The sequence below is a fragment of the Biomphalaria glabrata genome, chromosome 2 (genome assembly GCF_947242115.1).
Source record: "Biomphalaria glabrata chromosome 2, xgBioGlab47.1, whole genome shotgun sequence".
Classification (NCBI taxonomy): domain Eukaryota; kingdom Metazoa; phylum Mollusca; class Gastropoda; family Planorbidae; genus Biomphalaria; species Biomphalaria glabrata.
The window spans coordinates 4,426,187-4,453,413 of record NC_074712.1 but is presented as its reverse complement, the minus strand read 5'-3'; the positions used below and the strand labels follow the sequence as shown (position 1 = coordinate 4,453,413).

The 27,227-nt window shown below is 36.5% G+C and overlaps 1 protein-coding gene across 1 annotated transcript in view; it reads right to left on the bottom strand.

Annotated features, from left to right (window-relative positions):
* The window catches only part of LOC106055235 (chymotrypsin-1-like), a 60,034-nt gene extending 43,257 nt beyond the window's left edge, over positions 1-16,777 (bottom strand). The window contains exon 1 of the mRNA XM_056018809.1: positions 16,727-16,777. Within this exon, the coding sequence (XP_055874784.1) occupies positions 16,727-16,760 (34 nt within the window). The 5' untranslated portion in view covers positions 16,761-16,777. The remainder of the gene's footprint in view (positions 1-16,726) is intronic.
* Between the last annotated feature and the right edge of the window lie 10,450 nt (positions 16,778-27,227).

The window sequence follows — 27,227 nt, the reverse complement described above, 5'->3', positions numbered from 1 at the left end:
TCAAAATACTTTTTCAGGCATCTCTTAACCAGGGCAGCGTACCAAGGAACTGGAAAGTCACTAATGTCACCCCTCTATTTAAAAAAGGAGAAAAATCAGACCCAGGAAACTACAGACCAGTATCACTAACCAACATCACATGTAAAATCCTAGAACACATAATATGTAATAACATCATAAACCACTTAGACAAACATATTGTCCTTACTCCATACCAACATGGCTTTAGGAAATATAGATCATGTGAAACACAACTAATAGGACTAATTGATGATTTTTCAAAAGGTTTAGATAATAGTGAACAAATAGATGCTATCTTACTAGATTTTTTTAAGGCTTTTGACAAAGTTCATCACCATAGTTTGCTTAAAAAATTAAAATATTTTGGCATTAATGGTCCATTGCATCAGTGGATTAAAGATTTTCTGATAGGGAGAGAACAAACTGTAATAATAAATGGCTCTAAATCAACACCAATAACAGTAAACTCAGGTGTACCTCAAGGAACAGTTTTAGGTCCACAGCTATTTAAATTTACATAAATGATTTACTAAATTGCATTAGTTCAGGAACAAAAGTCAGATTATTCGCATATGATTGCATAATATATAGAACTAAAAACAACACAAGATACAGAAATTTTACAAAGAGAATTAGATGAATTACAGAAATGGGAATCAAATTGGAGTATGTCTTTCCACCCAGAAAAATGTCAGTAAATAAGAGTAACAAAAAAGCTAAAACAAATTAATTCCACTTATCTTATTCGTGGTACACTAGTAACACAGACTTAAACGCAAAATACATAGGTGTTATAATAAATGAAACTGTCATGGTGTCACAACACTGGATGTCACGATGTGTTGTGATGCCGGGGATTTTATTTGAATTAAAATAGTTGAATAAATGAAGATCTAGGATGCACAATAAAAGATTTTTTGTTAAAACACAACTCTAGAACTTTATTTAAATATAAAACGTAAGTACAGCTTATGTACAAGTTACAGATCAATCAACACAAAATATCACAAAGGCTTTTAAATTAGAGCTCTTAGAAGACCGACTGACTACTAGGAAAATATTTTATCGACTGGCGTTCTTTCTACTCTCGCCAATTCTCTGGCGCTAACTCTTTAAAAAAAATGTCTTTGTTTAATTTCAAATCAACCAATAGATTTGCAACATCATAATCACGTCTTGGGTAAATCCTGAAGTGCTGTCGAGGGTCTAGATTTGAGGGGTAAATCCTGAGGCTCATGTCGAGGGTTTATATTTCTTTTAAATGTGAAATGTTCAAATAATTCTATAATGTTATCTGTGACACATGGAATCCCCATATTGATGAAACTATCAAAAAATGAAACAAAGCATTAGGGTTTATTAAAAGAAATTTCTATAAATTAAATAAGAACATAAAACTAAAATGTTATTTAACCTTGGTTAGGCCAACAATAGAATATACATCCTCCGTTTGGGACCCCTCAACTCAAGAAAACAACTGGAACAGACACAAAATAGAGCAGTGAGATTCATAACAAACGAATATTCACATTTGACTAGAGTAACACCTTTAGTAAAATCACTAAATTTAGAAAGCCTTCGGGATAGAAGACTTAAAAGTAAAGTAGCAATTATACATAAAACACTGAACCATAATCTTCAAATACAAAAACAAAATTTAATAAAACACTCAGAAAGACACAAAGATAAAAGCACATTCCTCGTCCCATATGCTAGGACAAATTTGTACAAATACTTTTTCTTCCCTAGTGCTATTAGAGCATGGAATGGATTGCCTGAGCTAGCCAGGATAACTTGGCAGAATTTAAGTCATTTGTTGATATGCATGACTAAATGCATGACGCGTAGGACGTAATTATCTTCTTTTTTGAAGTAACGTCTGTGTCATATAAGATAAGATACGATCCGGCTCATAATTGGCATGCCATACAATGTGCACTAATGTGTGCCTCGCGTGATAGACTCCCCCATTCCCTCCTGTGTACACTTTAACGCGACTTATATACGGACTAAAAACTGTAAGCCTTGCGTGTATAAACATTGAAATTTGCCACAAGCACGCTATAGGGGTATATGTGAATTCATTACTATGGAATATGTGGCTAGTATTAGGCCTAAGGTCCGTAACAATCTTTTATTAAATGTTAGGCGAGAGCCATCTTGTTTACGGGACTTAATGTACCGGCTTACCCGTAATTTGTCAGGAGGCCCTTATAACCCCCATGATTGGGCCACAAAGAAAATACTTCTGTGTAGAAAATTAGTTATTCCATTTCTTAATCCAACTTTAGTAATAAGATTTTAATTATTTTTTTTTTAAATTTATAAGAAGAAACAACGACTTATTAGGGTAAAACTACCCACATGTAAAGTAAGTATAACACCAGAAGTGTGTGCACATGTTTTAATAGAACAATATGAAAAAAAAGGCACAAAAACGGACACATGTGCATTGTTTTTATACATATAGGACATTCCTAGAGAAACAAAGTTTATTTTGTGCTGCACGACGGGTCATTTTCCGCGTTATCAGGGCCTTTACGATGGTCTAGAGCAGGGGTTCTCAATCTGTGGGTCGCGACCCCCTTGGGGGTCGATTGACCATTTGCCAGGGGTCGCCTAAGACCATCGATAATATGGATTGTTATTGTCTACTCTTCTATTGCTGTGTGTGTGGGGGGGGAAGTCGCGGCAGAGTGGGGGATTGTAAAAAGGGGTCGCCGAACTTAAAAGGTTGAGAGCCGCTGGTCTAGAGACTAGAAGTTAAGTTCGCTTAGTGCAGGGGTTCTCAGCCTGTGGGTCGCAACCCCCTTGTGGGTCGATTGACCATTTGCCAGGGGTCGCCTAAGACCATCGAAAATATGGATTACTATTGCCTACTCTTCTATTGCTGTGTGTGTGTGTGTGTGGAGGGGGGTCGCGGCAGAGTGGGGGGTTGTAAAAAGGTGTCGGCGAGCTTAGTATCTGGTGAAACTATGGCCCTCTGCATACCACGTGTCCGTCGACCGCCAAAAAGGAAGTGCGTTTTATTTTTTCACTGCTTAAATTTAAAACTATGCTAATTAAAGTCCAATTTTGGGACAATGAAAGATGTATGGATGACAAAATATCACACTATAAAAGTAAAGATATGCTGTAACCCCCTTCCCTCACCCAATCCATCTACGTTTTTACTTAAGCCTGATCTTTTTTTTTTTTTGGTTCAGGGTAGAGCTAAGGGACGGTTGAATGAATATGCACTACCGTCTTCACCGAATTTATATATATAAATGCTTAATAGATTCATTTCCCTTTTTCTTATCATTATATACATTAAAACCAGGTTGAAATAATTTCCAAAATAAATATTATCTTTCTCTCTAGATTGTTCTAACTCCAGTGGCGGACTAAAAGGGTTAATGTATGTGCGGCCTACTGATACACACGACTCAGGCCAATCACACAGGTCAACGGCTGTAGAACAAGGGACATTACTGCTAGTACACGCCAATATGACCAGTATTATGGTCATGTGACCGAAAGCCTTCAAGGTCGAGAGACAGTGTGTTAAAAAGGACAGTAGAGTCCAGGACAGCAAGCAGTAAGGACTGTGTGCTACGAAGTGAGTCCTTGAAAATGTAGCTGTACGAGCTAGAGAGACTTGTAGTGATTAGTTAGGCAGTTCTGTAGTGTAGCAAAGCTTTTGAAGTTAGTGTAGCCAATTGTGTTTATTGGCTGTTGTTGATGTAGTTGTAAATAAACCGCCACCTTGTTTATTGAAGCTCTTGTTGTCAAGTTGATGTTTTAGATGTGCTGTGTTGTTGGGCAGTGTTTGCAGAAGGCCTGAGAGAGAAGAACGTAACAACATATATTATTGTTTTCGTTGTCTGTAAAAGAAATATGGAGTCTTATAGTTACAAATGCTTTTTAATTTAAAGTATTAATTAATGTGTATACTAACATTGTGTATGGGGGCGTGCTGGGCGAGTGGTAAATCGATTGGGTTTCCAAATGAACGGTTTCGAGTTTAATGCCCGGCGAATACTAGGAATTTGAACTTTGGGAATGTTAGTTCTAATGGGTACAGGGTAACTAATATACCTTGGTGGAAATAAAGCCGGTTGGTCGTTATCATGGTCACGTGACACCTTAGTTAATCGTCAGCCATAGAAAAAAACGTATATTTACTTCATCTGCCCAATAGAAAACAAAGTCTGAAAGGGAGGGGGGGGTAACTCTTACTTAATTTACTTTTTTTTACTTACTACAGGGAGCGCTGTGTCTAAGTGCTTTAGATTCTGAAGCTAGGGTCCTGGGTTCGAATCTCGGTGAAGACTAGGATTTTTAATTTCGGAGAATCTCGAGTCCACCCAACTGTAATGGGTACCTGACTTTAGTTAGGGAAAGTAAAGGCGGTTGATCGTTGTACTGGCCACATGACACCCTCGTTGGCCAAAGAAACAGATGATCTTAACATCATATGCCCTACAGAAAGGTGAACATTGCTTTATTTCACGTACTAAGATTATATACTTCTGAAACACCAGTAAAGTTACAGCGCGATACCTTAAGGACAGCATAGAGTTTAGCTGAAGCCCCATCAGCCAACCAGAAACGCCACTACAACAAGGTAAAATAATAAGGCTTCTTAAAATACACTTACGCAGGAATGACGAGGGATGTATTAAACACAAAATCTTCGACTAAGTAACAAGTAATCGATAAAACGTGACAAAAAAAAATTAATCTATAAAAAATTTTTTCGTGTTTCGAATTTCATCTCGTTTTCAACACCATCGTCACAAAGTCACGTGATCTATTTATGTGAGGCTATCACTTACCCTAGAAATAGTGACAGTTTTATCAAGTGTCTTAGAAATGTTACATTAAAACATTAAATTGCTATGCTTCACTCTTTGCACTCATCTAAGATCACAGATGATGTTTATAACTAGAGAGGCTTAGATCTAGGGGAGATGATACCACCGGGTGCATTCAACTTATATGATCTTTTAAAACGTATAACTAATTTAAACAAAAACTTTTAAAATGTACATAAACACACATATAGGTCAGTGGCGTAGCTAGCAATGTGCGGGTGGTGCGTGCCGCACGGGGCATCAAGTAGTGGGGAACATCAACCTCAGGACAAACTTTCTCAGTAAAACTATACATTATTAGGCCTACATAAATAAAAACATACACCTCCTATTTGCTTTGGCAATTTCATATGTCCTATATTCTTTCTTTAATTAAAGTAAATGTAAGATGTAGACCAGCTTGAATCAAATTTTATCAGTTTTTTTTTTTCTTAAGTCTCTGAAGGCAACTTTTACACTTTTTTTAAGCCTTACATAATGTTACTTCATTGTTCAATGTTCTTATTATGCACACGTTTATAATGATGTTTTTCTTTAATTACTAATTAATTATGGTCAAATCTCTTTTATGGACCAGTGGGGGGAGGGGGTATCTGGGAAAAGTTTTTCCAACCGCTCAGCAAACACAACGCTACTTGAGTCGGGATTCGAACTCAAGCCCCCTTGTAAGGTGGCCAAGCCGTAACCAAGCGGTTTTAGCCTCTCAGCCACACATCACTTGCTTGGAGGGAACTTGAAGTTTGTCTGTGACTAGGCAACAATAATGACAGCAAGGCTCAAGATTTAAATAAGCTAGAGGGGAAAATGTGGAGAGATTTTCTGTAGAGAATCTTGGACATCATACGTTTTCTCTAAAACAGAATCTGGCACTCCGTGGGCATCGCGAACGAGTTGAAGAAAAATTGGCAGTACAAAATTAAAGAAATATCCTGGAGTGAAATTACAGTTCAGGTACGATACATTCCTGAGTGACCTAATAAGTACTTGTACCAACATAAAAAACACGAATTTATTGTAATAAATTGTATTATTGTATGTATGTATGTATTGTAATAAATTATTGTAATAAACAAAAATCATACAGAAAGTATAAAAGGCAAATATTTGTCTATTATTTTCCATCTAAATCAAAACTTTATGGTGCATTGTCATGTAGAGCCTCAAAGACGTATTGGCCACAAGAAAAAAAATTAACAGGCGAAAAAAAGATAAGATAGATTTACTATCAACACACAAAAAAGAGCCACTGATGGTAATATCTTCCTTGCACCGTATTGTTCATGAAATAAAAACTCCATAAGAACAACGTCATGAAAAATATGAATTTTAGTCGCCTTTATTGCATCCTCCGATGGAAATCAATCTCGATGGTTCTCCCAGCGACATAGACAAAAAAAAATTTGTCTGGGGGGTTCAGGTAGGCTAATTGTCACAGTTTCTCCAGAAGTCTCCGAACTTCCAAAACAAAAATTAATTGGGCTTTAGAATTATTATTTTTTAATACGTCAGTCCTCGAATATTGTTATTTTGATTCGCATATTTTTTGTTACTATTGTGGTAAGTGTGGCTTCATGCAAGCGAAGTTTTTCAAAAGTTACTTTGATGAAAAAATATTTACAATCCACGATGACGAATTTTCGATTCAGTAATTTGGCAATTTCTTCTATTCAAGAAGACATAGGAAAAAAGGTGGTTTCCATAAAATTATCGATAGTTTTCCGTCAAGAAAGCCCGTGAAATTCACTCGTATTATCTTTTTTTTTGTGTGTGTGTAAAATCGATTATTTGCGAAATAGCAATGCTTAAATAATGAATGCACTTTATTTTGACATTAGAAACTTTTCGCAGTTTTAAAACTTTTTTTTTTTTGGAGGGCATCATGAGGAACTGCCGCACAGGGCAAAAACCCAAATTTCACCACTACTATAGACCTAATCAAATCTAAAGACCTTCCTTCAGGGAACAGGTCCAGGAAAAAGAAGAAGAGGCAGACATAGAAAGCGATAGGAAAACATAAAAAAAAAGATTGTAGCATTCCAATACTACATGAAATTCTTTATTGAAGCCAAAAGACAGAAGTAGAGAAAAGCAGTAAAAAGATCCTGTGTGGTGCCCCAACGGTTCAACAAACTAAGGGTTAGGTGAATGTGGGTTATCTTTTTTTCACCTTATAACCCAAATAAAACAACGAACAAGGTTAGAACGCGAGACTCGTGACGAGTGCTTTAGTCGCTGGCAGGCCGTGGATCGATTGGTTTCCATTCCATCGTAGGATTTTCACGAAATTAGAATAATAATAAATGCGAAGATTAATAAGAAGTGCAGTATTTCACAAAGATACGCAGTCCCAGCTGCCCCCCTACATATTTTGCCATGTCCAGCTCAGATATAACCATTGTTTTAGTGTGACCTAGTATTAGGATAGGTCATAAGACCAGTGACCTGTACTGTACTGGCAAGTTAGTCCAGTGGTACTTTGTGGTTCCAATAATATTATCTAGGCTAATAACTGTAGCCTCTAGATGTACAAAACTACTGAGACAGACAATTAATACTTCTGAGATTTCAGTTGCAACAAAAAAAGGAGTTTATTTACAAACAAAAGAAAAAGATCATGAAGAATATAAATGGCAATAAAGGCTCACAAAAGAAAATGACATAATGAAACAAAGCAAAGTAGCAAGACAGTTTCCGGTCAATATAATTAAAGAACTACCATCATAGAGGCACAATAATGTCTTATGCCGAAAAAACAAAAAGATGGTTTACAATAATATCATACATGTATAAACAATGAAATGACGTCATTTTTGAGACACTGCTGTCTCGTATCGAAGCAAAAGACGTCTTAAAAAAAAACATTCAGGAGAGGATAAGAGATAAAGTAGACCTATTCCATTTACATAAACCAACTTAGTACTAACAAATAAATAGTCTACTTAGCTCATTTTAGAAATACTCTTCCCATGACAGTGGCACACTCCTCTTGAGTAACACAGCAATAGTACAACAACACAAGTATTAGTTAAACATTATAGAGATTTAGTTCAAGCTACACTGATCAGTTGAAGGACTCGAGAGAGAGTGGCCATTGTAAACAGTTAACAGGGACTTAAATCAAGTAATAAAGGGGACTAACTCTAATAAAAAAAATAAAGGTAGCCACCCTTATTGTCCCTCTTGTCACATTTAGCAAGATAATAAAGGAGCTTTGGAAACACAAACTTTAGGACGGCCTCTGCGGGGCCCTATAACCGTTTGTTATAGCAAGATAATAAAGGAGCTTTGGAAACACAACTTAGGGAGGCTTCTGCGGGGCCTTGGTTTTTATTTTTTTTTGTATTGCTTTTATAAAGCGCAATTTTCATGCTTATGGCATGCTCAGAGCGCTATGCTCAAATTTCAGTGGGGGAGGGTTTCTTACAGAAGGTTTTCCTTCTGTTACGTCGACCACCTTTTAGGTCACCAAAAAAGACTGCCTTTGGCATACGTTCGTCTCCCATACGGGATACTTCCCTGCCCAGCGTAGCTGTCGAACCATAAGAAGTCCATCTATACTGTCCATACCGGGGTTCGCAAGGACATCGCTGTGTGTAGTGCGGTCTTGCCACCGTATGTCCATGATGGAGCGCAAGCATCTTTGGTGAAAGCGCTCAAGTAGTCTTGCTTTCTGTATAGTGTCCATGTCTCAGATCCATATACAAGGGTTGAGAGAACCACCGCCTATTACATCTATTACCAATTATTGATGGACTGTTCTCTAATGCAATGTTGTATTAAACATCTAATAAACATTCAAAAAAAGAGACAGTTAAAGCAAACAACTCCAAATTTTGATGAGAATTTGTGCTTGAACAATGCTTGACGAAACAATTTATATCGAAAAGACAAACACACACACACACACACACACACATTGTTGATTATCCCAGACAAAGCAGATCAATAAAAGAACACCTTAAAAGGCATATAAGACAACAATCTTTCATAATATACAAATACTTTTGCACCTAAATGAAAACAGCAAAGATTGTTGTATTACGTGCAATATATACAACAGTTATAAGGCATCCAAAAGCAAATGTTCATAGTAATAAAGTGTTTGATCCCAATCACTTAGAATTGACATTTAGGAAAATTATTGATTTTAGGGTAGAGAATTATCTAGTTTGATTTTCATATGCTTGTACAATACTCAGGCAGTATTCCAGAAATGGTTTTAGGGGTCAGGGATATTTGATATTGTGTTGATTGTTCTGGGGTAGAGGATACTTGTATCATTTTTCTGTCTCTAGTGGTTTCAATAGTTAGGTAGTATGTCTTTGATATTAAATAATATTTCTATTACTATTATTATATTTTTAGGGTAATCACTTTTCAATTGTTTATGATTTAATACTTGTAAATTATGAGAACTTACAAATAAAAACCTATTTAACATAGAAAAATTAATAAATTAATTAATTTTAAAAAAGCCCACAAAAGAGGCAAGTGGGCCCATAAAAGAGGCATATAAAGCCGCCCAAAAAAGAGGCAAAGAAAGGAGGCCTAAGGCCCAAGGATTCCTATGATGATATAGCTAAAATGAATGGCGCAAATTCAGAGGTTTCCTTAAAAAAAAAAAAAAGTACATAAATGTGGCTCGTCAAAAAAGTATATTTCAGTTTCGTAAAATAATAACTTAGGTGGCAATCTTTTTATGATTAACGGGTATAACTCAATCGTACGTCAAGACTTTTTATTTTAGTTATAAAACTTTTGAACAATTTAAAAGTTGCGATTGAGTCAGTGGTTTCGTTAGGTTGTTGCTTTGCTTGAAGTGGTAATGAGTATAAGCACTCCACTATTTATTAAAATGCATCAAATGACATGCGTCTCAAATAGCCTCTGACAACCAGCCCAAATCCTGGTCTTCACGTGTAGATCAGATATGGAGTACCGCGGAACTGTTACACAACAGAAAAAGGTGCTAATATAACTGCCACATAAACAGAGAGTGCAAGACAGTAGGGGCTTTTAAATCATGGATGGCTGCCTGGTCGTGCGGTTTGCGCGCTGGACTGTCGTTCGGATTTATCGACGGTCGAGGGTTCGAACCCTGCACGCTCCATCCCCCGTCGTCCAGCGGGAGGTTTGGACTAGGAAGTAAACTATCTTCAACTCTGAAGGAACATCCGAAACATGTAAAACATTTTACAAATGGTTGGCGACCCACCAAGAAGAAAGAAAACTCCGAATCCAAACTTCCTCTGCCTTGCGGCTAAAGCCAAATACAGGGATAAGCTTTGAGGGTCAACCCTAACAAAAAAAATCAATAGCCCCTTTCCCTTAGGCAGCTTGCTGCACACTCAACAACATTTTCGTGGACACTGTGACGTTGCTGACTCCAAACTCTTTTGGCTATTCCCGTTCCCTCGGACCCAACAGCTGTGGGGGGAGGGAAAAACAGTGGTTTGGGAAACCAAAAAAAAAACATTTTTATAATATCCAATTTCCTAGCTCTCATCTGTACGAGATAAGCCATAGTTGTCTTACAGTTGTTAGGCTACACTATTTTGCAATAAGGAATTCGGCGCGAAAAGTTGAGTTTAAACATTACATGTGAACATTTACAAGAGTGAGTTAAATGTGTTGTTCAAATGATTTAATTACCGAAGGACCAAAATAGTTCTTGTGTCTATTTGTTTTTGAGATCAATGTCTTATATCTTCGTCGTGATGGTAAAGTATTAAAATCACAATACGGAGAGAGTATTTTGACAATACTCAATCTAGATTTGTCTGGTAAAAAGTTTGTACACGTTATTTCTTCCACACCCAATCTTGGATCAAGCTGAAATTTTGCACAATTATTTCTTTTACCTGACAACACAAGAATCAATAATAAAAAAATAATTCACAAATTAGTAAATTAATTAGTAATTAATTATTTTGTTTGGTATTGAACATGGAAAAGAAATTGTACTTGATTGGTGTAGTAGCATAAGTTGTTATTAGTCTCCTATAAACTAAGTACAAGGAAATAGGTGGCCGCTTTAAAGTTTGAAACTAACAATAAGACCTTCTATTTTCATGAGCACAGTGGTTAGTATGTTGGCTTGAAGAAGCTTAAATAGCTCTTGAGTTCGAATTCAGAATGTTCCAACTTTTTTTTTTTTTAATAAGCACATTTCAAAAGAGATAACAGTCCAATCTTTCTCTTCCCCCACCTCTTTCCCAACTGGTCCAGACGATTGATACATCAATGCGTATTGAGAAAGCTAAAAGCATGAAATAGTGCTTAACAAAAACAATTGGCACAAACATTTCTAATCGCACAGTTTTATTAATGTTAGTTTAGATCTATGACATGACCGATCAAAATTGATTGACGCAACTTCGCTTAACATAAGCTTTTAAAAAATATTTTTTATGTTTTTTTATTAATATGCGTACAGTTTGTTTATGTATATATATATATATATATAATGTGTGTGTGTGTGCTTGAGGTAGGCAAGTCTTGTTCACCGAGAAGATGTTGTACTTCGTTGATTTACTGTCTATGTGTTGACTTCGTTGATTTACTGTCTATGTGTTGGACTTCGTTGATTTACTGTCTATGTGTTGACTTCGTTGATTTACTGTCAATGTGTTGACATCGTTCTTGAATGTCTTATTACATTGTTGGACTTGCCTTTGTGCAAATGTTACTTGGAAGTTTAGTTATTACCTCCTTTTGCCTATTTAAGAAACTGCTCAGAGTTGCCAACACAATTTAACGGAGGCTTATGAATGAGGCAGAAAGAAAAAATAAGCACTTATATGTTAAAAAAAGGACATTTTTGTTGAACAACGGAACTGGAAGGTTCAATACATTAAATTAATAACAAAATTAAATTAATAACAAAAGCAGTGTAGAAAAAAATTACAAAGATATTACGAAACAAAGCTTTTATATGGCAAGATTTGAAGCCCGGATATATGTTATAGCAAAAGTTAATACAGATACCATATCTGCAGGTTATGAATTCAGGCGAAGGATGGCCTGATTCTGATCAGAAAATGTGGAGTGTTTATTGAAATCGAATCTATTCAGAGATAGATCTTAAGGAATGTATACGTGTTTGAAGTCCCAGTCTATCTGACCTGCTCTCTGTTAAACTGCAATAGATTCGAAGCTGTCGACACCAGGAGAAGGCATTTCTGTGATTCATTAAGTGGAGGAATCGCAATGAGGACCTTTGCGCTTTCCCAAGCTCCCTAGCTGGCATTAAGGGAAGGGGGGTGAATAGGAAAGTTATATCAAATTTAGAACCAGCTATTACTTATATCTTCTATATCAAGAGTTGTCAAGTGCCTTGCTAAATGCTCTTCTATATCAAGAGTTGTCACGTGTCTTGCTAAATGCTCTTCTCTATCAAGAGTTTTCACGTGCCTTGCTAAATGCTCTTCTATATCAAGAGTTGTCACGTGTCTTGCTAAATGCTCTTCTATATCAAGAGTTGTCACGTGTCTTGCTAAATGCTCTTCTATATCAAGAGTTGTCACGTGTCTTGCTAAATGCTCTTCTATATCAAGAGTTGTCACGTGTCTTGCTAAATGCTCTTCTATATCAAGAGTTGTCACGTGTCTTGCTAAACGCTCTTCTATATCAAGAGTTGTCACGTGTCTTGCTAAATGCTCTTCTATATCAAGAGTTGTCACGTGTCTTGCTAAATGCTCTTCTATATCAAGAGTTGTCACGTGTCTTGCTAAATGCTCTTCTATATCAAGAGTTGTCACGTGTCTTGCTAAATGCTCTTCTATATCAAGAGTTGTCACGTGTCTTGCTAAATGCTCTTCTATATCAAGAGTTGTCACGTGTCTTGCTAAACGCTCTTCTATATCAAGAGTTTTCACGTGTCTTGCTAAACGCTCTTCTCTATCAAGAGTTGTCACGTGTCTTGCTAAATGCTCTTCTATATCAAGAGTTGTCACGTGTCTTGCTAAATGCTCTTCTATATCAAGAGTTGTCACGTGTCTTGCTAAATGCTCTTCTATATCAAGAGTTGTCACGTGTCTTGCTAAATGCTCTTCTCTATCAAGAGTTTTCACGTGTCTTGCTAAATGCTCTTCTCTATCAAGAGTTTTCACGTGCCTTGCTAAATGCTCTTCTCTATCAAGAGTTGTCACGTGCCTTGCTAAATGCTCTTCTATATCAATAGTTGTCACGTGTCTTGCTAAATGCTCTTCTATATCAAGAGTTGTCACGTGTGTTGCTAAATGCTCTTCTATATCAAGAGTTGTCACGTGTCTTGCTAAATGCTCTTCTATATCAAGAGTTGTCACGTGTGTTGCTAAATGCTCTTCTATATCAAGAGTTGTCACGTGCCTTGCTAAATGCTCTTCTATATCAAGAGTTTTCATGTGTCTTGCTAAATGCTCTTCTCTATCAAGAGTTTTCACGTGCCTTGCTAAATGCTCTTCTATATCAAGAGTTGTCACGTGTCTTGCTAAATGCTCTTCTATATCAAGAGTTGTCACGTGTCTTGCTAAATGCTCTTCTATATCAAGAGTTGTCACGTGTCTTGCTAAATGCTCTTCTATATCAAGAGTTTTCACGTGCCTTGCTAAATGCTCTTCTATATCAAGAGTTGTCACGTGTCTTGCTAAATGCTCTTCTATATCAAGAGTTGTCACGTGTCTTGCTAAATGCTCTTCTATATCAAGAGTTGTCACGTGTCTTGCTAAATGCTCTTCTATATCAAGAGTTGTCACGTGTCTTGCTAAACGCTCTTCTATATCAAGAGTTGTCACGTGTCTTGCTAAACGCTCTTCTATATCAAGAGTTTTCACGTGTCTTGCTAAATGCTCTTCTATATCAAGAGTTTTCACGTGTCTTGCTAAACGCTCTTCTCTATCAAGAGTTGTCACGTGTCTTGCTAAATGCTCTTCTATATCAAGAGTTGTCACGTGTCTTGCTAAATGCTCTTCTATATCAAGAGTTGTCACGTGTCTTGCTAAATGCTCTTCTATATCAAGAGTTGTCACGTGTCTTGCTAAATGCTCTTCTCTATCAAGAGTTTTCACGTGTCTTGCTAAATGCTCTTCTCTATCAAGAGTTTTCACGTGCCTTGCTAAATGCTCTTCTCTATCAAGAGTTGTCACGTGCCTTGCTAAATGCTCTTCTATATCAAGAGTTGTCACGTGCCTTGCTAAATGCTCTTCTATATCAAGAGTTGTCACGTGCCTTGCTAAATGCTCTTCTATATCAAGAGTTGTCACGTGTCTTGCTAAATGCTCTTCTCTATCAAGAGTTGTCACGTGCCTTGCTAAATGCTCTTCTCTATCAAGAGTTTTCACGTGCCTTGCTAAATGCTCTTCTATATCAAGAGTTGTCACGTGCCTTGCTAAATGCTCTTCTATATCAAGAGTTGTCACGTGCCTTGCTAAATGCTCTTCTATATCAAGAGTTGTCACGTGCCTTGCTAAATGCTCTTCTATATCAAGAGTTGTCACGTGTCTTGCTAAATGCTCTTCTATATCAAGAGTTGTCACGTGTCTTGCTAAATGCTCTTCTATATCAAGAGTTGTCACGTGTCTTGCTAAATGCTCTTCTCTATCAAGAGTTTTCACGTTTCTTGCTAAACGCTCTTCTATATCAAGAGTTTTCACGTGTCTTGCTAAATGCTCTTCTCTATCAAGAGTTGTCACGTGTCTTGCTAAATGCTCTTCTCTATCAAGAGTTGTCACGTGTCTTGCTAAATGCTCTTCTATATCAAGAGTTGTCACGTGTCTTGCTAAATGCTCTTCTATATCAAGAGTTGTCACGTGTCTTGCTAAATGCTCTTCTATATCAAGAGTTGTCACGTGTCTTGCTAAATGCTCTTCTATATCAAGAGTTGTCACGTGTCTTGCTAAATGCTCTTCTATATCAAGAGTTGTCACGTGTCTTGCTAAACGCTCTTCTATATCAAGAGTTGTCACGTGTCTTGCTAAACGCTCTTCTATATCAAGAGTTGTCACGTGTCTTGCTAAATGCTCTTCTATATCAAGAGTTGTCACGTGTCTTGCTAAATGCTCTTCTATATCAAGAGTTGTCACGTGCCTTGCTAAATGCTCTTCTATATCAAGAGTTGTCACGTGTCTTGCTAAATGCTCTTCTCTATCAAGAGTTGTCACGTGTCTTGCTAAACGCTCTTCTATATCAAGAGTTGTCACGTGTCTTGCTAAATGCTCTTCTCTATCAAGAGTTGTCACGTGTCTTGCTAAATGCTCTTCTATATCAAGAGTTGTCACGTGTCTTGCTAAATGCTTTGCTTTTTCGTGTTTGCTTCAAAACTGCTATACTGTGCACTAATTATACCCAAGCATCATTGTTAATAATAATCAACCGCAACCTGGCATTCTCTACGGATGCCGTAATAGCCACACTGTCGTACAGAGCACAAGTACCACAAACATGCTCTGTCACTCGTGAAGCTTGTCCCTGTGGTAGCGTTGGAGGTCTCGCCGAACAAGGCGTTTTGAAATCAATATGTTTACTTTTTTCGTTTTCTTGCCGCGGAAATGTTGTGTAAATGTATGGGTAACATTTTCTTTTGGATTATATACATTAAAAGTTTGAGATTATCAATAATCATCATCACATGAGTGGTTGAATTTTTGAAGGTAGGTCTGTGATGTAGTCTTATGTTTAAGTTCATCACTAGAGAAATTGCAAAGGCAAATGTTCGTTTATGCTAAATCTATGCACTTTAATCAGATTTCTGTCCTTCTCTGTTTTCTATATCATTCTTTTTCCTATGTCCTTCTCTGTTTTCTATGTACTACTCTGTACTTTATGTCCTACTCTGTTTTCTATAACCTACTCTGTTTTCTATGTCCTTCTCAGTTTTCTATGTCCTTATCAGTTTTCTATGTCCTTATCAGTTACTTGCTTTGTTCTCAGTTTTCTATGTCCTTCTCAGTTTTCTATGTCCTTCTCAGTTTTCTATGTCCTTCTCAGTTTTCTATGTCCTTATCAGTTTTCTATGTCCTTATCAGTTACTTGCTTTGTTCTCAGTTTTCTATGTCCTTCTCAGTTTTCTATGTCCTTCTCAGTTTTCTATGTCCTTATCAGTTGTCTATGTCCTTATCAGTTTTCTATGTCCTTATCAGTTAATTGCTTTGTTCTCTGTTTTCTATGTCCTTCGCTTTTTTCTATGTCCTTATCAGTTGTCTATGTCCTTATCAGTTTTCTATGTCCTTATCAGTTAATTGCTTTGTTCTCTGTTTTCTATGTCCTTCGCTTTTTTCTATGTCCTTATCAGTTGTCTATGTCCTTATCAGTTTTCTATGTCCTTATCAGTTAATTGCTTTGTTCTCTGTTTTCTATGTCCTTCGCTTTTTTCTATGTCCTAATCTATTTTATATGTTCTTCTTTGTTTTGAGTGTCAACTCTGTTTTATATGTCCTTGTATGTTTTCTATGTCCTTCTCTGTTTTTTATGTCCTACTCTTTTTTTTGTATGTCCTTCTAGGTTTACTATTTCATTCTCTGTTTTCTTTGACTTTATGTCTATCTATTGCTACTGTGTTTTTTTTATGCTATGTGTTTTCATTCTCTGTCACACTCATTCTCTCTGAGCTTCAGTTACCAAAAACTTTTTTTTACCTTCTAGGGCTTATATTTTTATTTCGACTATTTCGTAATTTCTTTCTATTTGAAATACTGAATGGTATAGCTAGTTTATATTAACAATATTTAAAAATGATAGATATACAGACTGACAGACTAACTGACTGACTGACTGACTGACTGACAGATAGATAGATAGATAGATAGATAGATAGATAGATAGATAGATAGATAGATAGATAGATAGATAGATAGAAAAAGAACCCTTACATATAAGCAGGCTCACTATAGCGACTGAAATCATTTTGATTTTGTTTACTTCAACCGATAGATAGATAGATAGATAGATAGATAGATAGATAGATAGATAGATAGATAGATAGATAGATAGATAGATAGATAGATAGATAGATAGATAGATAGATAGGTATGTAGGTAGGTAGGAAGGTAGGTAGGTAGATAGATAGATAGATAGATAGATAGATAGATAGATAGATAGATAGATAGATAGATAGATAGATAGATAGATAGAGAGATAGAGAGATTGATAGATAGATAGATAGATAGATAGATAGATAGATAGATAGATAGATAGATAGATAGATAGATAGACAGACATTCGCTTAGCATAAAATTACCTCTTGACATTTTTTTAGCAAATTCTATATTTGAAAAATAATATTATCTTTCTTTTTTTCATTTGCAAACGTCTGTATTTCAGCAAGAAATTTATTACAGTCCTTTCGCTTAGCATTTAAACCTGTTAATGTCACGTCATACGCGCGCAAATTTTGATGACGTAATCGGATCTTGTTTTCGCCTCGATGTACAAAAAAAGATTGACATCACTGTTTGTCTGTCCAATATATAGTATATAGCCCTGTTTTCTTACAACGCATGCCTTCATACAGAGACTCTCACATATCAATGCAGCTCACGAGGCTTGCTTAATGCCAATTGAAACTTTCACCTGTCGCCGGGGCAATATTTATCTCCCTTTATCTTATCAGTGTCAACTTTTCTAATGGAACGTATTATAAAGCAATCGTTTCAATTCTGAAGATTAATAATGATTGCATATTTTCTCATGACAACGCAGACCTAGATTCGACCTGCATATTTTTCCACATGTTATGCAGACAAATCTGTTGTCCGCTAGTTCTGTTTTCTTTATCTTTATTCTTGGGACCTCAAAGTGCATGCCATGGTAAGGTACACTCATGACCGTTTCAACGTTTTTATACTTAATAACGCCAGCATGTTGCAATAATTCGGCCCTTTTAATTGCAAATGTTTTGGTTTAATTAGTTTCCTTTATTGTAATTAGAACGAAAAATTTCTGTCTTGTTTTTTTATCCCGTTACTAGCATACATAAAACTAAATAATACATCTAGTCAACAGTCTAGTCATAGTCTAGTACATTGGTTCTCAATCTTTTTTGCTACGCGACCCCTTTTTGCAATTCCTCACTACGCCGCAACCTCCAAACAGTAAACTATTTTCATTCATAATTATAATTAACTGTAACGTTAATGAAAATGTTTGAGATCTATTGTGATTCTGTTGTCTGTAACATCTATCCTCGAATAACAATACAAATAGTAAATTCCAATGAAAAAAAAAATGTATGTGTCAAATTTTACATGTTAGGATTGACTCAAACAATCCATATTTTCGATGGTCTTAAGCTACCGCTGAAAAATTGTCAATCGACATCCAAGGGGGTTGAGACCCACAGGCTGAGAACCCTGGTCTACTATGATGAGCGACTCAAATAAAGAGACTGTCTCTCCAGCGTCAACGCGTCTTTGTTACATTTCTAAAAGCGTTTCGAACGCTTCCGTCAAATGTGCATTGCTTCATAATGGGCATACGCTGGAAAGACTACCTTACAAACAACCATGTTCTGCTGAAGGCCGGTGAGACATTAGACAGCTGCACTGGGTTTGACTCCTTTCACGTACGGAGAATCACCGCATACCAAATGCGATCTTTCTGACGAGGTTAAAAGAAGATGTCATAACAGAGGTACCCCCCAGGGAGCACCGTAAAGATCAACTAATGTCCCATTTTGACTTCACTGTTATAGTGGAGAGTCACTAAAAACAAATATGGAAAAGCTCCAGACTTTTGTTAACAGATGCCTACGCCGGATATTAGAAATTAGGTGGCCGGAAAAGATAACTACTATCGATTTGTGGGAGAGAACTAGACAAAAGCCCATAGCCCAAGACATCACAAAACGAAAATGGAGCTGGATAGGACACACCCTGCGAAAACCAGCTACCAATGTTGCAAGTCAGGCACTTGACTGGAACCCACAAGGAAAGAGGAAAGTGGGCAGACCCAAGCAAACCTGGAAGAGGTCAGTCTTCAGTGAAGCTGAGGGTACTGGAATGACATGGGAGCAGATGAAGAAAGCTGCTCAGAACCGAGTTAGGTGGAGAGGTGTGTTTGCTCCCCTGGGAGTGCACAGGATTAAGTCAAGTAAGTAAGTTATAGTGGAGAGCAGTTGGCAGTAGATGGCACATGAAAGAGCTTTCACAAAAGGTTGAGGACACGCAATTGAGAACAATAGAAAAGCTCTTGAGGAAGCAGGGGCAGACGATCAAAATAAAATTTAATTAGACAGCCTCCAAACAAGGGTTTTGTCTTCATCAAGTGTGACAAATAATGTAGGCCACAACTTGATTTGCGTGGTTACCTGTAATGCTGCACTCAATCTCAATCTTCAAAATCAAAGACAAGACTTTCTTACCAATGTAATAAACATGTTAAATGACTCTAAAAAACAATTTAAAATGTTCATTTTCTATCCATACTTGATGCAACAATAAATACCTTTAATGACAGATTTCAAATCTTAAGCTTAGCCAACAGACATTTTCGAAATCTTATTCAAAATAGTAGAGTTAAATATATGTGCAACGATGACTTGCAGAAAGCAAAATGTCGTAAGTTATGGCCTACAGTCAAAGTATTGACTGAACCTAGTGAAAAGGAATCAGATTAATAAATATATTGGGAAAATGGACAGGAGGGGGACAGTACATATATATAAATATATATATATATATATTAAGGAAAGTCTTCGAGTCCGAAGATTAGTGAGGAATGCAGTATTTTCCGTGGCTGCACAGTCCCAGCTATGACATACATATTTTGCCACATCCAGGGCAAGCATAACCATTGTCCGCAGGCGGTCGATTTAGATTTTCTTTTCGCCGTCTACGTTTGTCCTCGGCAGCAGACATTTCCTTTGAACTCAAATGTGTATCCCGCGGCCTTCGTGAGTGACCTCCAGCTCCAATGTATTTGAATCCTGAAATGGGTCCCATTGAAATACTAAAATAATGTATCCTCACCTTGTTCAAATATAATAATTGTACTGCGAATATTTCTAACAGGACAAGTGTCACTTGCTTGCCATTTTCAAAATTTAACAGTTCAAAGTTACACAAGTTTTAAAATGTAATAAGGTGAAAGCGTAAGCGCTAGAACAGAAAAAGTTGTATATAGTCTTTGTTTTATTTAAAAGTATTTAATAATGAGGTGGACACAAACCTTGGCCCTATTGAGATCGATGGGGGCAGATGATGTAAAGGTCTTCTGTTTCTATTGACCATCACAACGACAAACCGCCTTTACTTTTTTCCAACTGATGTTAGAGTTTTGTAGACTCAGAGGCGCGCTAAAGTTCCCGAAATTAAAAATCCCATTCTTCAAACCCCGAACCCCCTCGGTTCGGAAGCCAAGCGCCTTACCACTCAGCCACCGCGCCCCTTCTTAATAAGTTTAAGATGCTATATTTGTAACTTTTAAAAGTTTTGATCACTGGGAAGCGTACAATCTATTCGCTCAGTCAATATCTAACACCAGTTACCGCCCTTCTGTTTCTTTTCATCTCTCAGTTTAATATTTACCTCACCCCCCTCTCTTTCCACTCCTACTAATACGCTGGTATTTTACCTGGCTGGAAATGACATTTTCTCATTATTGTACATTTCCTGGACATCTCCCTGAAGAAGCGCGGAAATTAACTTTTTTTTTCTTTCATTTCGAGCTCTACTAATTAAAAACTGATGTCAAGGATCGAATAGTTATGGCTTGAATTGGTTGACGTTGATGTGACGTCGGCGCTTTATGATAGAAGCAGGATAGGAAAATAAATGGTTTTCATTTGTTATTACATTAGTACCTTACCAGCAGAGTGGTTCGCACGTCGGCCCGAGGAGGCGTGAGCCACAATTTTGAATTCGTGTCGTTCCTTTTTTTTTAATGCTTAAAAAAACAATTACGGCCAAATGCTTTTTTTTCCTCGAAGTTTCAGTTGGATACGAGCATGGGTGAGGTATACACACTTTTCACTGGACAGACCGACAGAAAGACAGAGTGAGTTGATATAAGCTTTGCAAATATTATTAATCGCACAGATTTATAGTTGTTGGTCTAGATCGATTACAAATTAGAAATATAAATACATGAGTCATCCAAATTAGTTGATACAATTACATTTTATATACGCTTTGTTTTTTTTTTTTTTTTAAAGTATATTTTATGTTGTTTTTTTTTTTTTAATGTATTATTGCTTCGGTTGAAAGGACTCTGCCCTACAGCAGTACATCATATGAAGAAACATTATAAGATCCTGTGCATTTGTGGGGCTAATTCTAATATGCGAGGTGTTTTTGAAGCAAATATATTTTCAGAAGTTCTAGTCAGGTATCTTTATATCTGATAACAGTATCATGTTTTCTTGTGTGTATTACACTGAAGTAGATTTTAGAGATAGTGAAACTATAACTAAATGATATTTAAATTGTAACTTTCTACATATTTGCCATGTGGTGCTGTGATCACTACTGGAAGTGTTATTATAATGTTATTGGAGCTCTAGATGTAGGTTTACTGATAATAACACTTTCATAGTTGAAAGTTCTTGAAAGTATACTGCTTTTGGAAATTTACATCTCAAACATCTGATCTACTATTAGTCCCGTTGCATACCGTTTTTTACTAAAACTTTTTATACCATAAGAAAAAATGCGTTGTAGACGCAAGGGCGATGAAACCTTACAGTATGAAACAAAAAAAAAAAACAGCTTCGTCTCCCCTTAAAATAATTTTAGATCTAGATATGGAAGTAAAATAAAATAAATATCTACTGCTCCTTTTGAGTGGTCTGTCACGAGACTATTTCAGTTGTATTAACGATAAGCGTTTATTGTTATGTAGGTGTGTGATAGATACCTTCATAATGGTAACAGACAATATATAAAAAAAATAGTTTTGAAAATACAGGATAGAACGGAACAATTACTGTCTTGCCTCTCAACTCTACAAGATTTATCTCTCTTCTTCTATATAAAACAAAATTCATTTATTTCCCCTGACTAATTACCTAATTGGTTACTTTTTGACTAATTCATGTTTTGTCACCGATGACAACTTGATCCGAGAATGGGAATTCAGAGAGATAGCATTTATAACATTTGCACCAGTTGATATACTTTAATAACATTTGCACCAGTTGATATACTTTAATAACATTTGCACCAGTTGATATACTTTAATAACATTTGCACCAGTTGATATACTTTAATAACATTTGCACCAGTTGATATACTTTAATAACATTTGCACCAGTTGATATACGTTCCTAACATTTGCACCAGTTGATATACGTTCATTACATTTGCACCAGTTGATATACTTTAATAACATTTGCACCAGTTGATATACTTTAATAATATTTGCACCAGTTGATATACTTTAATAACATTTGCACCAGTTGATATACTTTAATAACATTTGCACCAGTTGATATACGTTCATAACATTTGCACTAGTTGATATACTTTAATAACATTTGCGCCAGTTGATATACTTTAATAACATTTGCACCAGTTGATATACTTTAATAACATTTGCACCAGTTGATATACTTTAATAACATTTGTATCATTTTATATACTTTAATAACATTTGCACCAGTTGATATACTTTAATAACATTTGCACCAGTTGATATACGTTCCTATCATTTGCACCAGTTGATATACTTTAATAACATTTGCACCAGTTGATATACTTTAATAACATTTGCACCAGTTGATATACTTTAATAACATTTGCACCAGTTGATATACGTTCATATTATTTGCACCAGTTGATATACGTTCCTAACATTTGCACCAGTTGATATACGTTCATTACATTTGCACCAGTTGATATACTTTAATAACATTTGCACCAGTTGATATACTTTAATAACATTTGCACCAGTTGATATACTTTAATAACATTTGCACCAGTTGATATACGTTCATAACATTTGCACCAGTTGATATACTTTAATAACATTTGCACCAGTTGATATACTTTAATAACATTTGCACCAGTTGATATACGTTCATAACATTTGCACCAGTTGATATACTTTAATAACATTTGCACCGGTTGATATACTTTAATAACATTTGCACCAGTTGATATACGTTCATAACATTTGCACCAGTTGATATACTTTAATAACATTTGCACCAGTTGATATACTTTAATAACATTTGCACCAGTTGATATACTTTAATAACATTTGCACCAGTTGATATACTTTAATAACATTTGCACCAGTTGATATACTTTTAAAACATTTGCACCAGTTGATATACTTTAATAACATTTGCACCAGTTGATATACTTTAATAACATTTGCACCAGTTGATATACTTTAATAACATTTGCACCAGTTGATATACTTTAATAACATTTGCACCAGTTGATATACGTTCATTACATTTTGCACCATTTGATATACTTTAATAACATTTGCTCCAGTTGATATACTTTAATAACATTTGCACCAGTTGATATACTTTAAAAACATTTGCACCAGTTGATATACTTTAATAACATTTGCACCAGTTGATATACTTTAATAACATTTGCACCAGTTGATATACTTTAATAACATTTGCACCAGTTGATATACTTTCATAACATTTGCACCAGTTGATATAAGCTTTATGGGGGCGCGCTGTGGCTTAGTGTTCAGACCTGGGGTCCGTGGTTTGAATTTCGGTGAAGACTAGAATTTTGAATTTCGGGATTTTTAGGACGCCCTTGAGTTATCTTTAATGGGTACTTGACTTTAGTTGGTGAAAGTAAATGCGGTTGGTCGTTATGCTGGCCACATGACACCCTGCTCGTTAACCGTTGGCCAAAGAAACGGATGACGTAAACATCATTAGCCCAGGACATCGCAAGGTCTGAAAGGGGAACTTTACTTTTTCAATAAGCTTTGTAAAAACACACTGACGTGATTGTGTTACTATTCCAGTTCATGGAATTAGGATGCCTTAATATACAGTCATGAGCAGATCCACGGCATAGCATACGCCCCCCCCCCTTCTTTTAATTTCTTAGCCTCGCTCTCTCTATAAAAGCGAAAGTTACGTGGAGTAACTTTATTCCGACTAGCAGAAATAAAAGAGTTATGGTTCCATGACTTTTTTTCATTGTGGTGCCTCACATGGTTGGACCACAAAGAGAATTATATACAGAGAGAGATTATGTAGTCAGTAGTGTTCTCCTTCTACAGCTAGATAATGACACTGACACTTATGACGCTGTTGTGAAGATCATTATTTCTAATCAATTTCCCTTTTTTAGATAATTAGTTGCTCGACATTCAACAACAATCAAATCGATAATTACTTCCCCCTTTAGCAGACGCGATTAAATCCTAGTGTCAAGACTCACCTAATTTTGTGTCATTTTTCAAACATTTCGTGTAGGTGGGAAGTTTGTCTTAAGTTATAATTTTTTAAACTCCAATACCAAATCAGGAATGGCAGTTTCAAACATGTTTTTCCTCCTCCTCGTTCTTATTTTTATGCTGGAGTGTTCAGATGTCTAGACCAATATATGAGATGAACTGCGCAGTGGTTTCCATATAGTGTGTTTTGGGGCCAGTATCTTGTTCGGGCCTCTCGGTAAAGAATGCAGTTTTGAAGGACATGGTCAGCATTCGTAATTGTTTTTATTTTTTAAAGTATTTACAAAATAAAAAAAAAAAAAGAAAGGGGACCGACCTGAAATTGAGCTCGTGGCTCACACCTCCTGCAGCCGACGTGCTAACCACTCTGCTAGTGAAGTATTTATCACTACGGAAGATTTTATAGCTATAGGCCTACATTGTATGTTTCAATTTAGAGCGGCGACCTATTAATTAAGGGGACTAATTTAAAATTAAAAATTCAATTACATGACTGATCCAAACTAACTAATACTGCTACGCTTAATATAAGCTTTGTTTTTGTTTTTTGTTTTATTGAGAGTTTGTTTTTATATTTTCTTTACACCTTTCCATTGGGCAGATTTCACTGATTCCAATTTTGAGCTTCCTTTACATGTTCCGGTCCTGAGGCAATAAATCAGACGTCGGTCATGTCGGGATAGCTTATAATTGTTTCGTTTTGTTATAAAGTTTTTAAAAAGAAGTATTTTTGCAATAGTGACACGATTTGTAATGGCTTGAGTGTGAACTGTCACTATCACTTGATTGATGTTGGTCAGGCAGTGCGTTTTTTGATGTTTTAATTATTGATGCTTATCCTTTAATCATTATCAGAACACTCAAACAGTATCGTGATACTGAGACACTACTCTACAGTGTAAACTCAAAAAGGAAATATATATATATCAAATAAATTTTTAAAAAATTTAAATCACTATGGTGATATACACATTACATAAAATGTACAATACAAATTAATTTAAATACATTTACTACATTCTTGAGATCCCCCCCGAAACACGTAATACATCTCTATAAATACTCTCCAACTTTCTCATTGACCTTTTCTTGAACCTTCCATTTCATTATGGAAATTACGTCATCTTTTTAAATAAACTTGTAGTTACTTGTTTACAACATACAGCCATGACAGTGCCATGCAAATATTCAATCTAATAAAAAGTTAAACTAGAGAGAGATTAAACAACTGCTTTGCAATACTTGACAAATAGTTGTTTGTAACAGTACAAGTACAGTATTAGGGTGCTATTAAATTTAAAAAAAAAATAATGAATTTGTTTTTTATTGTTTTTTCAGGAAATGTACAATTGGTCTAGCGAACAGACGACAGCTCTCCTAGAGCAGGCCCTACAAAACTCATCAATAACATATTCCTTGCAGCATCCACACAGTGTATTGGTTAGAAATTTGAGTTTAGGAATACTTGGTCTCCTTGGCAACTCCCTTGCAGTCACACTCATCGCTGTCAATAAGAAAGTGAAATTTCCGCTCAAAATGACATTGGTCAGTCTTTCCATCAATGACCTGGCTTTTTCCGTCACCGCTATTTTATACGGGTTGCCTGATTGGATAATGAGCAGCAACGATCCTCAGTGCTGGCCAGTCGTATACATCGTTTTATCTACGATCCTTCTCTCTCATTGCATGACCTGCCTGCTGGCGATACAAAACTTTGTAGCTGTGTTTTTACCACTTAAAAGTAGACTTATCATCACTAACTCTACCGCGTTAGCAGCGGTTCTTGTGACATGGATCGCTGTGTACTTTCTTGTCCTCGGCTTCTTGGGACTCGAGGTATCCTCAAATATGCAGTGCTTGGCCCTTGCGCTTCTGTCTAGAACCGGCCTTGGTGCCTTATGCGGCGTCGCCCTTGCATGCATTATGATCACCGTCATCGCCAACATGTTGATATTTATAAAACTTCGAAGTCGGAGAAGAATCTCTGACATCCTCAACGTCAGCTTGAAAAAGGCGTCAATCGCTTCCGTAGACAGGACACAGGAAACTGAGATTGTTAGCCGAGCTGGCGACGAAAATCTGGCTCAGTCATCGCCCGGGCCAAGCGGTCTAAACAGCGTCAAAAATTTTAACGATCTGCGCTTTAACCGTTCCGCTGCTGATCAGCCGTTCAAAGCTACAAGCGACAAAAGCATTCACATCTCAACGATCGTCAATTTCAATGAAGAAGGAAATGTAGGTCATGACAATTTTATGACAGAAAATCCGAACGGAGCGAGTCGTAACACAGACATTTGTCAATCGTTTAATTATAACGCAAGATCTCATGATAAACAACAGACTAGAAATATGTTTGGCGTTAATCCTCATAAGACGCTGCCAAGTCAAAAAAGCCCTCCGTTGATGGACAGCATCTCTTCATCTACGAAGCCGGATCTTCAAATTCTACGCCCAAAGCTTCAATTTACAGTTCCCTCAGACACAGTTCCTGCTGTGACTAGACACCACCGCAATAGCAGGATGAAGAGTACCAGTAACACTCTACTGATCATGACTTGCTTGTCCTGCTTCCTCGCTTTCCCTTTAATAGTGGACGGCTTCTACTTGACCATTTGGAAGCGTGACCTGCAGCAGTTCGCGTCCAGCTTTTTCGGTATTCTCGTGTCTAGTTTAAATATTACTCACGCCGTGGCAAACCCTGTTCTCTATGTCTGGCGATTTGTAGCGTGGAAGAATTTCTTGCTACGTCTGAGGCAGGGCCGACGAAGGGCCTGAACTTATCAACGTAGGACTACGACTAAGCTTCCCTACGTGCCACACAACGAGTTTGTTAAGGGATGGTCGAAGACTGTTTAAAATATTTGTAGCCCTAGGATAATGGTTAAGGTAATAGCTTAATCTTGGCAGACACTTGGATATTTGCTAAACATTTGACATCATTCTCGTAATGATCTTTGCGTTGTCTTTTTTAAATACCAGACTTCTTAGAAAGAA